This window comes from Drosophila teissieri, chromosome 3L (genome assembly GCF_016746235.2).
Source record: "Drosophila teissieri strain GT53w chromosome 3L, Prin_Dtei_1.1, whole genome shotgun sequence".
Lineage (NCBI taxonomy): Eukaryota > Metazoa > Arthropoda > Insecta > Diptera > Drosophilidae > Drosophila > Drosophila teissieri.
Genome location: NC_053031.1, coordinates 18628164 through 18640451, shown reverse-complemented (window position 1 = coordinate 18640451; position 12288 = coordinate 18628164). Strand labels below are relative to the sequence as shown.

At 37.0% G+C, this 12288-nt stretch overlaps 1 protein-coding gene across 1 annotated transcript; it reads left to right on the top strand.

Annotated features, from left to right (window-relative positions):
* Positions 1-215: 215 nt before the first annotated feature.
* Positions 216-11423, top strand: LOC122616079 (phosphatase Herzog). Its single transcript, XM_043791362.1, has 6 exons — positions 216-596; positions 864-1039; positions 9079-9314; positions 9381-9562; positions 9686-9839; positions 9903-11423. The coding sequence occupies exons 2-6, from the start codon at positions 958-960 to the stop codon at positions 10218-10220; spliced, it is 972 nt and encodes a 323-aa protein (XP_043647297.1). The 5' UTR covers positions 216-596; positions 864-957; the 3' UTR covers positions 10221-11423.
* The last annotated feature ends 865 nt before the right edge of the window (positions 11424-12288 follow it).

The following is a 12288-nucleotide window of genomic DNA, read 5'->3' as shown; positions in this document are numbered from 1 at the left end:
CATGTGATCATTTATTATAATGTTGTACGTACTACACACTTTATTTGTTCTTTCTAAAAAATACCATATACCATTCTTGTAAATAATTTAGTTATTTCTAAGAATGTCTTCGACCTGTACATCTAAGGCAAATAGGAAGTGTTACCACTTTTTCGTAGCACTTTGGTATTAAGTCTCCCATCCACCTCGGTCACTCTAATCACACGTTTTGTTTTTTGCGCTATTCCTGTTACTTTTTTTCGACGTACACACGCGTTTTGTTATTTTGCGCGATTAATTAATGGCAAAAATTAGAAAAAATTTAAATAACGAGACGAAATAACGAAAACACCAGCGGCCGAGCAAGTGTGCGTACGTGTGCGTGCGAGAGTGTGTGTTAGTGCTGTGTCTGTGTGGGCGTTTATAAATAAAACGCTGCGAAGCTGTGTGCGAAAAGCAGACGCGGATAAAGAAGTAAAAGAATGAGCGCAACCAAAAACAAGAGCGAAGGAAAGAAAGAAAGTGTTTTTTATTGAAATTCGTTGAAAAGTTTTGAATTTACTTAAACCGAGAGGCGAAAGTGCAACAGAGCTAAAGAGAGAGCGATAAATAGCGAGGTGAATATCAAAGGGAAAACCCATTTGCATCGAGAAATAAAACGAAGCGAACGGACGGCCAAAGCGTAATTGTAAAATTCCACTGTCTGGGGCAGGCTATCAATTGGTGCATGTGTGTGTGTGAGCTATATATACGTGGTAAATGTACATATGTATGGCATATATACATGACACTTACCATATATGCGAAGAAAACATGGAATCATCTCGCGATAATTGCAATATCCTATGTATCTCTATCTCTCATGTGTGCGCAACATTTTGCAGCTATCCTATCCGAAACCGATCTGAATCAGAATCTGAATCCGAATCCGATTTATCAACCTGTTAAGCGAAGTGGAGCCACAAACCGAGTGCTTAAATGGATGCAACATCAATAATAACGCAAGTTTCCCGCGACGACGAGCAACTGAACGTCTATCCCAGCTATCCCAATGACAAAGGTGAGAACAAAAAATGGGGGTAAAACTGGGGAAAGCGGTGTAAGCTCAGACCCCATACATACTTGTACATACTTATATATATAGAGCTCCCCTCATGACTCATCGCCACTCGAAGGCGTCACAACAAAGGCGAAAGGACACTTGTCCGCTGCCAAGAAGTTTCCCCCACTTACCACCCACCACCCAGCATAACCCCCCCAAAAAAGAGGCCCCAACACCCCGCTGACCTTTCAAACTCACCCAATTGCGGTCAATATAATTGTGGGAATAAGTTGTACATGTGTCGTACTTTCTGAAAGTCGCAGCGAGTTAAATGGCATTGGCCTTTTTAATTTGTACAGGAACCACTCCAATAATGAAAAAATAATATACAAATGTTTTTGAAATTTGGAAAAATATATTTAAATAACATGCAATAAACGTATCATTAGCTATTATTTATTTGCACGACTGTTTCCAGTTCGCCGTACTCTCTGTAATTTGAAACCAATTAAATGGCAATTTCTTTGCTATAATTGAGAATCTAATTTCCATTTTAAATATCTGTAATTATTCTGTTTAATACTTTCACCTTAGACTAGAAGTTTGACCTTAGAGACACTTTTTTCTGGTAAAATAAGGCTTAATTTAAAATAATATTTATGTGATAAACTTTAAACTTTAAGAATTTTTCTACAAAAAAAAGATTTAATATTCTCTAATGATAAAAGTTCCCAATCATGAGTTAACATTCAAATGAATGGGCTTGCACAGGTTTTCACTGCGATGTATAACAATACTTAATAATAGTGTTATTTTCGCGGCAGTTGTGTCTGTCTGTTGTGTTTGTTTCGCCCCCTTTTTTATTCAACACAGCACAGCACACAGTGTTTTCTTGTTCGTTGGCCATTGTGAATGATCTAACCACTTGCTGGCTTCGCTTTGTGGTTATTGAATTATTTTGCGACGCAGTTGCAACTCTGCCGCCAGCGACCCACCAACCACCACCCATCGCCCATTTGCCACCCACTGGCCCACTCCCACCTGTAATCAATTGATGACGTCTTTCGGCGCATGTGACGTCATGGAATTTCGACACGAAAGCCTTTACTTTCCTCCCATCTTATTTTCTTTTCTCGTTCGCTTAACTGCCTAACTGCCTTTGCATGTTTACTTTCGAGGGTCCAACAATAGAAACTGCCAATTAAATTGCACAGTAAAAAGCAGCAGAAAAAACGCAAAAAAAAGTTAAGAAAAAATACAGGAAAACCGGTATGAAGCGAGAGACAGCGAGAGAGAGCACAATCAAACTAGTTGTGTGTTTTTTTACAGTGATGCAAACAAACAAACAAGCAAAGCAACAGACGAACAACAAAAGCGTGGCTTAAAGGTTGCGATACGGTTGTAATGAATGAATAAATGAATGGTGAGAGCCACGAGAGAGCGGGTTAACTACACACCAAGAAAATGCGATCGAAAGGACAAAATCATGACGTTATATTTAATACACAATCCCAGGTGTATTTACATATTTAATGAATTGAACCACCCGGACTATTGTCATCAGAAACAAGTGCCTCTTACGTGACTAAACCTAGCATTCGCTATTATTTCTATATCGAAATGATATGAACATCAATGAAAAAAGTCTATTTGATCTAAGATTTTCGTATTTTTTATTTGTGCAGAGAGTGAGCAATAAAAAAGTAGAAGGGCGGGGCTGACTGAGCGCAGGAAAAAACGCGATGAACGCTTTTAAGTAAAGTAATAACTAATTTAATCTAATCTGCGGTCGCCACTGCACCTTATATACATGTTCACACAAATGTACATGGTATATTATATACAAAATATTTGCGGTTAGGTGCTAATCGACGTCGCTCGCTCACTTTGATTCTGATTTCGAATTTGATTTTGATTTCTATCGACTGTGTTGCCAGCTAGCCGCAAATAAATGTCTTTCTTTATCGCCTCGCCGATCTATATGTGTCACCAGAAAAATATATGTGTACATACATATATATTGAAAATCGCTTCGGGAGCCTACATCTTGAAATCAAGTTATCCCATTACGTTCCAAATAGGGATCTATGCGGTTTCTACTAGTTTAGCTATAGCCAACTGAGAGATCGTGAGATAATGAGCAAAACGTCACCGTAGCTGTATGCACAACACTTGTGGTCAAGACTGTAGTACACACTCAAAAACGTAATAATTTCCAACTTGCTATCACACAGTTTGTGTCTAGGATCGTTATCTATTTTGTTTTATCTTTGGCTAAGTAAAAATAATGTAAAATATAATTTTCATATACATATGTCAGTGTTATAAAGCCTGAGTATTTACAGAAAAGTTTTGGTTATACATGTTGGCAATAAATTGATGCATCAATATGATGTGTACATACAGTGATGTATCACTTGAGCTTAGGATACGAGATTTCAGGCCTTCACTACTATTATTCTGATCTCAGCTGTTTTTCGTGAGTGAGCGAGTGGGTGTGTGGGGCGCCTGTGCGTGCGAGGAGCACGGCAATAGGGGACAAACCGGCAAGCGAACAGCAACAGTTGAAATATGTTTTTCTTTTTTATTTGAGAGTGGGTGCCGCCGCCTAAGTGCTTTTTGCTTTGCCTCACCGCGTATAAATATTTATATAGATATGTGTTCGCCATACCGCCAACCTCACGCCCCCTCGCGCTCCATGGACTCCCCTCGCTTATAAATACATCTATATTGTTTTTATGGGCAAACGCAAATGCTCTCTAGTATCTCATTTCTAGACGCCTCAGCTAAACTGCTGTGATTTTTCAATTTTCTCAAGGTCTTAAAAGCCAAATTGCTCGCGCACACACAGACTGCGCGCTTTTCTTCGATTAAACGCCCTTTCTCAAAAATTTATTATTTTTCACATTTATTGAGCGATTCTAAAAATAGCACATATAATGTTAAATTAAAGAGTGCGAATTGAGTTCAAAGATCTCGTGCATAAACAAATTTTGGAAAATGGGAAAACTGGATTGTACCGAATGCTGAACATTTTACTGCGGCATGCTGAAATGTTTATACTTTTTATTTCATAAACATATTACTTGTTCTTTTATATAGAATTTTTTTTTATTTCATTTATTGCTGTACACCAAAAATAGTAACGTTAAATACTATAAACATTTGTTGTACACTCTGAAATATTTATAATTTAAATGTATAAACATTTCATATTATGCAATTATTAGGCAGATCCAAAAATAACTAAATGTGAAGGTAAATGGCAGAAATTTATTTATTTGGTTGTATAAACAAACTCGATTATTTTACAATTATTGCGCTGGCCCAAAGAAAGTTAAGTTTTAAGACCTTATTTTAAACAGAACACTAGACGAACTACCGGTAAAAATTAGACTGCTAGAGTGATATATGTATATTTTGTTTATACCATTTTATGGATAACATCTATTCAAGTTTATTAAATCTTGTTTATAAACTAACTACATTCAAAATTGGTGTTAAAAATCACTTCTAATTGACAAAAATAAGGGACTAAGAATTGGTTTTCTTGCTACTATTTCGCCTTTATCTATATGTGTATCTAAATGACGACATAATGGACCCTAAAATACACAAAACAGACAGTGAACAGATGCATTGCAATGTTTAATTATTGAAAATAATATTATATACGGCACAAGATGAGCGGACTGCGTGCAAAAGATTTGTGTGATGCTATTTCCTATATACTATTGCTCACAGAAACAGAAGAAACACTTTTGAAAAAGACGGCCTTAGTTTTTCCTTTTTAAATCGATAAAGGTCAACGAGTTCTGAACAAGGAGATTTTATCTTCGTGGTTAATATGGGTTCGTTGAACTACGATGGGGGTTAAATAAAGGCCAACAGCTTAAAGAAGATGCGTTCGCAAAAAAAGCTGGATTCGGTAGAAGCAAATTTTTAGAATTCGAAAGCTAGAATCGTTTACCCAGAAATTAGTTTTGTTTTGCCCACGTTTAGTTATGAAAATATGAAATTTCAAAACATGGGCAAGCACTTCCAGCTTTTAAATTTATAAAATTTGCTTTTTCGGAACCCAGCTTCCTAAAGCTAAGAACAACCCCCAAAAACCAAAGGCGACTTGGGGTGCTTCAATTGTATAACAATTTTTACGAGGGAGAAAGGAAATTCAGTTTTCAAAAATTGTAAAGCAGGTGTACCAATTGACACAGTAAGAAAAAACTGTGAACTTCTTTCCTTTTCATTTGAGTAAATATTTAAACAAAAAATAATTGATCAATAACTTTACATTTATACAGTCCCTTTTCCAATATTTACTGTAGCCATTGACACTTGCTTTTTTGCCCATTTATATCACGTGCCATTAACTTTGTTTGCCATCTTCTTTGGCGCGGCTTAAATTTTAAGCTGCCTCTATCTTGAAGTTTTTAAAAACAGAAAAAAGACCACGAAAAACTTCATAAATATGCTGAAGGTCGAGACTGTGTGGCATTTTTGTTGCTCTTGGAATCGGCAAGAATGATATCATGGTGTGCCCCCTGTCAGATAACAAACATTTCGATTAGATAAGCGTCTGTGGCCGAGAACCGAATAAAACAACTCAATTGTGTGTGTGCATGTGGGCAATTATAGTCTCGATTTCTTATGAATTTTTCTTTTATTTGTTTTAAATGAATTATCAAATAATACCCCCTGACGTGTTTCCCCTGCTTATCTGACATAAAAAAGACCTTGCCCGCCAACAGAACAGAAAGTTGTCACAGAAATATGTTCAAATTATAACAAAAGAAAATCTTTGGGAATGGCCAGTGCCGTTTCGCATCACCAGATATATGTACATACATATACATATAGTTGCTTTGGCTTTTCTTGAGCTGTAGGTTGTCGGTTTGTCCTGAAGATCAAGCCCAATTGACGCGTAAGGCCGTTTAACAGTCTGGCGGAGAAGGAATCGCATTTGCATAATTCAATGCACCGATTATAGTTGCCTTCGTCCTTGTGTACATGTTTTCTTTAATATTTTACATAAATCTGCGATTTATTCTTTTGACCTCAGCTGAAGTTATCTGCATTGAATGTGGTTTGCTGTTATTAACCGATGCATTTACTTTAGAGTTGCTGGGAATTTACCTTTTATTGCTATTATACAAATCGTATATAATTGTTATAGCTTCAATTAATTACGTGAAGTAATATACAACCATTCAGCTGTATTTTATTTTTATTAGTTTATACAGAAGTGATAATTAATCAATCATATATGTTTATCATTTGGTGTTTGTAGCAGTTGCTATTAATATCTTCATATAACTTTTATTTAAGTACTTCGAGTGTAAACGGTAACCATCATCAATGCAACCTGACATTTGAAATATGAAGTATTTCAACGTGGCCGATTCGTTTTGCATACTTTCGCCCATATTTGGGTGTCTATTAAAACAGAATCTCGTAGAGACTTGACAGATTGTTGGCCCAATAATGAGCTATAAATATGGTCATCTAAATATGTCTGGAAACGAGCACAAGAGGAATGCGAAGAGGCTGCCCACACAATTCCATCGACGGTTTGCTTGAAACACCTTAAAAATAGGACAAAAGCCTATTTGAGTGTGATGTGGGTGGGATGGGGTGGTTGTTGGGAATGAAACGGATTAGAGTAGGTTGGCTGGATGGTTGGTTGGTTGTTTGCTTGGTTGTTGGAGGTGTTGCTCCATTGACGACCCAAATATAGATTGCCTATCAATAATCAGCCAGGATACAGAGCAGTTTTCAACAAGTTGAGTGTTTCGCGTTGGCTGTCGGCCCCTTTTTATGCAAAGTTATGCAAAAACTTGAGAGGTGAGCGGAAAAGGAGCGGAAAGGAGGTGAAGGCTGTGGGGATTGGGGGTGGTTCACCTGCCTAATAATTACAAATGCCAGACGCTGGAAAAAGCTTTCATTATGCTAGCGAAGCAGCAGCAACTACAACAAGAGCACACGCTCATAAAATATTCAAGTGCATTTGCACTTCACTGGCAAGGGTTCTATGTGCAAAAAAATACATTAGGAAAAAGCAAGAAAGAGTAACGCTAGGTTTAAGTACCCTTGGTAGACCACTTCTTGCGAGCTGCGATCTCAGAAACATTCGTATACAGCATACGAACAAGATTACACGTTTCTCCTAGATTTGAATGGATAACTAGCTGAGTTAAATTAATATTTCCGGCCCATGTTAAAGGCACTTTCTTTGAACTTTGATTACTTTTTAAGATCGTTCTAGAAACGATTGGTTTTCTAAAATATCAAGATTTATTTTTTCTGCTTGGAAGAAGTTTTTTGTTTTAGTTCTCTAATAATTAGATTACCTCCCAATGGTTTTATAAAACATTGAAATAGATTACACTTTATATGTGGATGCATTTTTTGCACATCAATTTTGAAACCCATTTAAAAGGGTATGGTGAAAAGAGGTTCGCAGCAAGAAAATGCTCGACATATCCTAAGCTCAGTTTTCACTTGGCTAACGGTTCAATGAACCGTTACGTCTAGCTTAGCCAGCAAGAAGGACGCTCCCCCACCTCCCCCCTTTGCCACCACCCCCATCGCCCACTTGAAGCTTGTTTTCCCTGCTAAGTGATGTTTGACTGCCGTTTCCTTTTGTTGCCACACAATGCAAATGGCGGACGGACGCATTCTCGCTATCCTCTATCGCTGACTCCCCATCTGCCAGCCATCCCTCATCCCTTTTGGCCAAGGTGGCCGCACCTCAAGCCAGCTTAAAGGTCAACCCGTGACCTTCTATCCATCTATTTATCTATCCGACTAACTATCTCTCTGCTCGCTGTATCTGCTACAGTGCAGCTTCGATGGCTTGCACTCCACCAAATTCGCGCTCTAGAATAGGGAACTATAGTTAAAAATAAAATGTATTATTAATAAAGAATGTCATAAAGAATGAATAATAATTAAATACTAAGCGTTCCAACTATTTGTCATATAATTATTATGCATTTATACAAAACTAGTATGAACAAAAAACAGAAAAATACATTTTTAACAATTATTTAAATAATTGTTGTTTTATAAGTATGTAATTTTTATCGAACAGAAAACTTGTCACTTAGAAACAAATAGTGTGAAAGACCTTCTTTACTTCTTAAATTAGTAGAAATGATACAATGATGTTGGACTGTAAAACACGGACTCGTTCACCTGCTCTACCTACTTTGTTTGTGTTTGTATGCAATTATAGCATTTCCCATCGATTAAACGCATGTTTCCACCCCCTGAACCGCACACCCTCCCCCGCCCCTCGAGCAACCGTGTTGCTGCCTTCTAGTTTTGCCTTTGACTTCTATTTATAAACAATTTTGCACAAAAAAACACAAACCGCAAACCAAAACACACTGGCGGCCAAACGAGAAACTATAACAAATTGTCTGCACTGCATGTACTGCAGTATTAACCAGATATAGAAATTGGAATAGATCTATATTTGTATTATGCAAATGTGGCAAACAAAACAGACAATGTTTATGTCACTATGTGGCCAAACTGACAATCTGTAAATAGTAATCCGAGCAAGGCGAAACATCCAGACGAAAATGGAATGAAAATATATACGCACGTATGGGAAAACATCGTGGGCGTACGAGTATTTAGGGGTCTTAAATATTGCGCGAGAAGTTTTTATGAGGCGGATAGAATTTTGTTTAAATTAGTGGAGGAGTCATCGAGAAAATGCTCGGAATTGCTGTTAAAATATATGATGTTAGAGCGATGGAATGTATATGGCATTTGGCTATCCTTATTGAGATTTATGATGTGCTTAGCTACATCACATGCTGAAAACTAGTTTGTTTTATTTGAAAAACGTGGCTGAAATTTTAAACAAATTTGAGATTTCAGTGGGTGGATGAAATTTTAAACAAATTTGTGATTTCAGTTTTACTGTACAAATTAAATACTTTTAGTCTTTTAAGAAAGGATCACCTTAAGTTCTAATAATACTGACCACAAATCATTAAAATATTTACTAAGCCCATATTTTTGATTTATTTCTTGTGTATCTCCAGATGATGTGGATCGTTTAAAGCCACAGAAGCGAGGATTATTCCAATCTCTGCTTTGCTGCTGGCGACGAAACCGAACGAAAACCAACCAGAATGGCACACAAATCGATGGTTCAACAACACCGCCACCACTACCGGACCAACAAAGGTACCTACTACCTCAGGTTAGGCTTACCGATATGCACAGAAAGTGCATGGTAATCGATTTGGATGAGACCCTAGTGCACAGTAGTTTTAAGGTGAGTGCATCTGGATAATCGCCTAGTATTCCTCATATTCATTTGAGTTGATGTTGTACTTGCCAGCCCATACCGAATGCTGATTTCATAGTTCCCGTGGAGATCGATGGAACCGTACATCAGGTATACGTTCTGAAGCGACCGCACGTGGACGAGTTTCTGCAGAAGATGGGCGAACTATACGAGTGCGTTCTGTTTACAGCATCACTAGCCAAATATGCAGATCCCGTCGCCGATCTGCTAGACAAGTAAGTTTAAATTATATTTATGGTTATATTGACCCTTAATTAGCCGCTTAATAAAATTCTGTGGACAAACTTTTACTTACAGAAAACCTTTACTTAACTTTACTTACTTAATCGTCATTTCAGGTGGAATGTGTTTCGTGCAAGACTGTTTAGGGAATCATGCGTTTATTACAGGGGTAATTACATAAAGGATCTAAATCGTCTGGGGCGGGATCTTCAAAAGATCGTCATTGTCGATAATTCACCGGCCAGTTATATCTTTCATCCGGACAATGCAGTAAGTGGAACAAAAACTGATCAAATATAAACCCCGTATTGAATTATTTATTTTCTATGAAAGGTTCCTGTGAAATCCTGGTTTGACGATGTTACCGACTGCGAACTGCGCGAACTGATCCCACTCTTTGAGAAGCTTAGCAAAGTTGACTCCGTCTACTCGGTGCTCTGCAATTCGAACCAGCCGCTGAACAATCAGTCCAACCAGCAGCATCCACAGGAGCTGCAGCAGGCGCCGAACCAGCTGCATCAGCAACAGCAACAGACCATCTCTGCCACGACAGTTATTACCCAGGCAACCACTCTGTCTGCTCCGACCATGTTGAACCAGCAGCAGACAAGTCCGCCCAGCCAACAAAGCGAGTTGCTGCAAAAGACGTAACATCAGTGGGAACTAATGTTTATAAATATATGATAAATTGTATACATATTACAAGACCAAGCAAGCCGACAAGCAAGCAAACAAAACATCCCTTTCCCAAACCGTTCACTCATTACCCCAGGACGAATGAGAATGGGGCGACGAGATGAAACCAACTACCATTTGCTATCAACTATAATCCCCAGCTCGACAGCTAGGCCTAAGCATAAGTTTTATATGATATACATAATTTTTACAGAACCCAATTTACACGGCACATTTGTTATTTATTCTTGTTTTGCTCTACCAATTATAATAATTATTATTTTTTGTGTTTTTTAATCAACTGCTAATTGCTTACTGCGTTTTGCGGTACCCCAACTAAAGGGTATATTAAATCCAAGCATAAGCCTCTATTTTTACCCAATAATCATAACTCTGTATTTAATGGTAAACCAACTGAGCAAGCAAAAGATTTAAATGCATAAAACAAAAATGATAACTATACATATGAACAGAGAGATAAAATCAAATTCAAATAGCTATATTTATATATATTTTTTATTAAAAAAAGGAAAACAAAAAGAAATAAGAGTAAAATGGGGAGAAGAAAAAAAGAAAAGAAAACTAAAAACAATATATATAATACATGTACTAAAACAAATTTATATATACATACATACATGGATATATATTTAAGGCATGTGTCTACACATGTTTCTAGCACTTAGGCATGTATAATATTTCGTATATTTATTAAAGAATTAAGCTTAAGCGTGGTCTCCCACTCACTCTTGATCGTTGGCACTGGTAAATTTTAACGTTGGTATATGGGGTTTGTCCCATAAATGGCTTCATCGTATCACATTCTGGTTTCCTGAAATGTCTCTCAGTCGTGAGTGGTGAGGCCGCGCTTAAAAGAGCTAAGTTGCATTGCAAGAGGGTGAAAATGGGCTATCTGTAAGCCACTTTGTAAAGCATCTAAAAGTCTGCGGCGCGTCCGTAGTTAATATATAAAGAACCGCTTCGGCTGCGCTTGACGGTGTTCCTAAATCGGGAGTTTCCTTTCGATCCTGTTCTGTACACACATTCAATTCAATATGGTATAACGAATACCGCACTGTCCTAGCGCAAATTCTAATTGCCGTCTTGGGAACTCGGCCAAGCGCAGTCGTAAAACATTGTATTAGGCTTAAAGAATAATTATACATCTATATATTTTAACCGATTTATGTTTATTCCCCCTCTTATCAAGTGCGCTTATGAAACGCATTGCAATATATATTTACTCCTAATTTAACCCTTCTTCGACATGAACTTCATCTTCGGCCGCGTTCTGTATTCTGTGTTAGCATGTGAAAATGGGAAACGATTGTAAACGATAAAACACCTATAGCTTCTTTCAACTCCGACCAAATATCAATCATTATATAGTATATATATTGAGCTCAAGCTGGCCACGCCGAATTCCCACCTGATAAATATATTATATAGACAAAAGACGCTATTGCTATCCAAAACACACGATTCGCTCACAGACCAGTCCAGAACTACATTCAATCTTTTACTCTATATGTAATCAATGTCTTGTATTTCTCAACTAACTTTTGCAACCATTCTTTTAATTAGCGCATAAGCCCTTGTGTTTTTTATTTGCTTAAACTAAAAATAATAATATTGGAAGGATACAAAAATTGGCTCGTTGCAAACGCGCGAAATTCTCATATTTTTTGCAATCAAGCAGGTAAATTATAAATACTGCTAAAATAATATATGTATTGTATATCATTTACAACCGCTGCAAAAGTCTAAGGCAAACGCTAGAAAATAATTGCAACTAATCACGAAGTTTAAATCGCAGTAAATCGCATGAACTCGTTTAAATTTCCTATTTTTAAATGTTTTACTTTTTGTAAAAGCAAAACAAAAATCAATCGATAAAACCATTCACTTAATTTATCATAAAAGGGAAGAAATTCTATTTTTAAAGTGAGCCTATTAATGTAATGCATCAATGTCGACAAAAATGAAAAAATAAAAACAAAAAATGAAATTTAAAATCTACAATATTATGTCATCAAACAATAAA

Excerpts from the sequence above, each read along its gene's own strand:
- LOC122616079 (XM_043791362.1), top strand. The coding sequence starts at position 958 with ATGGATGCAACATCAATAATAACGCAAGTTTCCCGCGACGACGAGCAA. Across the intron at positions 1,040-9,078 it reads CAGCTATCCCAATGACAAAG|ATGATGTGGATCGTTTAAAG; the intron begins GTGAGAACAAAA and ends GTGTATCTCCAG. Across the intron at positions 9,840-9,902 it reads TCTTTCATCCGGACAATGCA|GTTCCTGTGAAATCCTGGTT; the intron begins GTAAGTGGAACA and ends TTTCTATGAAAG.